This window comes from Pseudoliparis swirei, chromosome 10, assembly GCF_029220125.1.
Source record: "Pseudoliparis swirei isolate HS2019 ecotype Mariana Trench chromosome 10, NWPU_hadal_v1, whole genome shotgun sequence".
Classification (NCBI taxonomy): Eukaryota; Metazoa; Chordata; class Actinopteri; order Perciformes; family Liparidae; genus Pseudoliparis; species Pseudoliparis swirei.
Genome location: NC_079397.1, coordinates 3,050,008 through 3,052,417, shown reverse-complemented (window position 1 = coordinate 3,052,417; position 2,410 = coordinate 3,050,008). Strand labels below are relative to the sequence as shown.

At 49.0% G+C, this 2,410-nt stretch overlaps 1 protein-coding gene across 1 annotated transcript in view; it reads left to right on the top strand.

The window, feature by feature from the left end:
• The window catches only part of dmtf1 (cyclin D binding myb-like transcription factor 1), a 23,906-nt gene that overhangs the window by 3,562 nt on the left and 17,934 nt on the right, over positions 1–2,410 (top strand). The window contains exons 12-16 of the mRNA XM_056425445.1: positions 145–235; positions 324–481; positions 579–611; positions 728–837; positions 1,576–1,804. Coding sequence (XP_056281420.1) covers positions 145–235; positions 324–481; positions 579–611; positions 728–837; positions 1,576–1,804 — 621 coding nt within the window. The remainder of the gene's footprint in view (positions 1–144; positions 236–323; positions 482–578; positions 612–727; positions 838–1,575; positions 1,805–2,410) is intronic.

Below are 2,410 nucleotides of genomic sequence, written 5' to 3'. Positions count from 1 at the left end.
TGAATAATAATATATTATATATATATATATTAATGATTAATAATATATGTTATTATATATGTATATGTGTATGAATAATAATATATATTATTATATATATATATTTATATTAATATATATATCTAAATATATATATTGTAACATTTCCTCTTCTCCAGGTCACAAGTGGAAACAGGGCATGTGGTCAAAAGAGGAAATCGACCTCCTGATGAGCAACATCGATCAATACGTGAAGGTTCGCCGTGCACTTCCTGTCTGCACTTCCTGTCGTGCACTTCCTGTCTCCCGTGCCCGCCGTACGTTACTGACCCGCCTCTCTTCAGGGCCGAGGCATCGCCGACCCGGCGGAGATCATCTTCGAGATGTCCAAAGAGGAGAGGAAGGACTTCTACCGCTCCGTGGCGCTCGGCCTGAACCGGCCGCTGTTCGCCGTCTACAGGCGAGTCCTCCGGATGTACGACAACCGCAACCACGTCGGGAAGTGAGTGCTCGAGGGAACGCTGGCGGGAACACGCTCCGGCCTTGTTTGACCTTGTTTGACCTTTTCTGACCTTATTTGACCTTGTCTGACCCCTCAGGTACACTCCAGATGAGATAGAGAAGCTGAAAACGTGAGTGGAGTCTTATTTTAACAATAACAAATAAAATCGGGGTTTTAAACCAGAAGTTAAACCAGAAGTTGAACCAGATCTTAACCCAGAAGCTGAACCTGACTTCCTGTCTCCAGGCTGAGGGAGAAGCACGGCAACGACTGGGCGACCATCGGAGCGTCTCTGGGCCGAAGCGCCTCGTCAGTGAAGGACCGATGTCGACTGATGAAGGACACCTGCAACACAGGTAGGCCTCGAGCCCACGTGCACCTTTATACCTCACGTGCACCTTTATACCTCACGTGCACCTTTTTTATGTCATGTGCACCTTTATACCTCACGTGCACCTTTATACCTCACGTGCACCTTTATAACTCACGTGCACCTTTTATACCTCACGTGCACGTCCTATACCTCACGTGCACCTTTTATATGTCACGTGCACCTTTTATACCTCACGTGCACCTTTTATACCTCACATGCACCTTTATACCTCACGTGCACCTTTATACCTCACGTGCACCTTTATACCTCACATGCACCTTTATAACTCACGTGCACCTTTATACCTCACGTGCACCTTTATACCTCACATGCACCTTTATAACTCACGTGCACCTTTATACCTCACATGCACCTTTATAACTCACGTGCACCTTTTATACCTCACTTGCACGTCCTATACCTCACATGCACCTTTATACCTCACGTGCACCTTTATACCTCACGTGCACCTTTATACCTCACGTGCACGTCCTATACGTCACGTGCACCTTTTAAACCTCACGTGCACGTCCTATACCTCACGTGCACCTTTTATACGTCACGTGCACCTTTATACCTCACATGCACCTTTTATGTCACGTGCACCTTTTATACACGTGCACCTTTATACGTCACGTGCACCTTCTCTAGGTCAACACTGAGACTGATCCAGGACCAGCTCAAAGCTGCTCAAGTCAAGGAGGTGTGTCTGTGTTTCCAGGTAAATGGAGCGAGGAAGAGGAGCGGCGTCTCGCCGAGGTCGTGTACGAGATGGCGGGCGCGTCGCCGGGCTCGGCCGTCACGGGGGGCGTGTCCTGGGCCACGGTCGCCGACCAGGTCCGCACGCGCTCAGAGAAACAATGTCGCTCCAAGTGGCTGAACTACCTGAACTGGAAACACAGCGGAGGAACGGAGTGGATGAAGGAGGACGACCTCAACCTCATACGCAGGTGAGAGAGAGAGAGAGAGTGTGTGTGTGAGAGAGAGAGAGAGAGTGTGTGAGAGAGAGAGTGTGAGTGTGAGAGAGAGTGTGTGTGTGAGAGAGAGTGTGTGAGAGAGAGAGAGTGAGAGTGTGAGAGTGAGAGTGTGAGTGTGAGAGAGTGTGAGTGTGAGAGAGAGAGTGTGAGAGAGAGTGTGAGAGAGAGAGAGAGAGAGAGAGAGTGAGAGAGAGAGAGAGAGTGAGAGAGAGAGTGTGAGAGAGAGAGTGTGTGAGAGAGAGAGTGTGTGTGAGAGAGTGAGAGAGAGAGAGTGTGAGAGAGAGTGTGTGTGAGAGAGTGTGTGAGAGAGAGAGTGTGTGTGTGAGAGAGTGTGTGAGAGAGAGAGTGTGTGAGTGTGAGAGTGTGTGAGAGAGAGAGAGTGTGAGAGAGAGTGTGAGTGTGAGAGAGTGTGTGTGAGAGAGAGAGTGAGTGTGAGAGAGTGTGTGAGAGAGAGAGTGTGAGAGAGAGAGAGTGTGTGTGAGAGAGAGTGTGTGAGAGAGAGAGTGTGAGTGTGAGAGAGTGTGTGAGAGAGAGAGTGTGTGAGAGAGAGAGTGTGTGAGAGAGAGTGTGTGAGAGAGA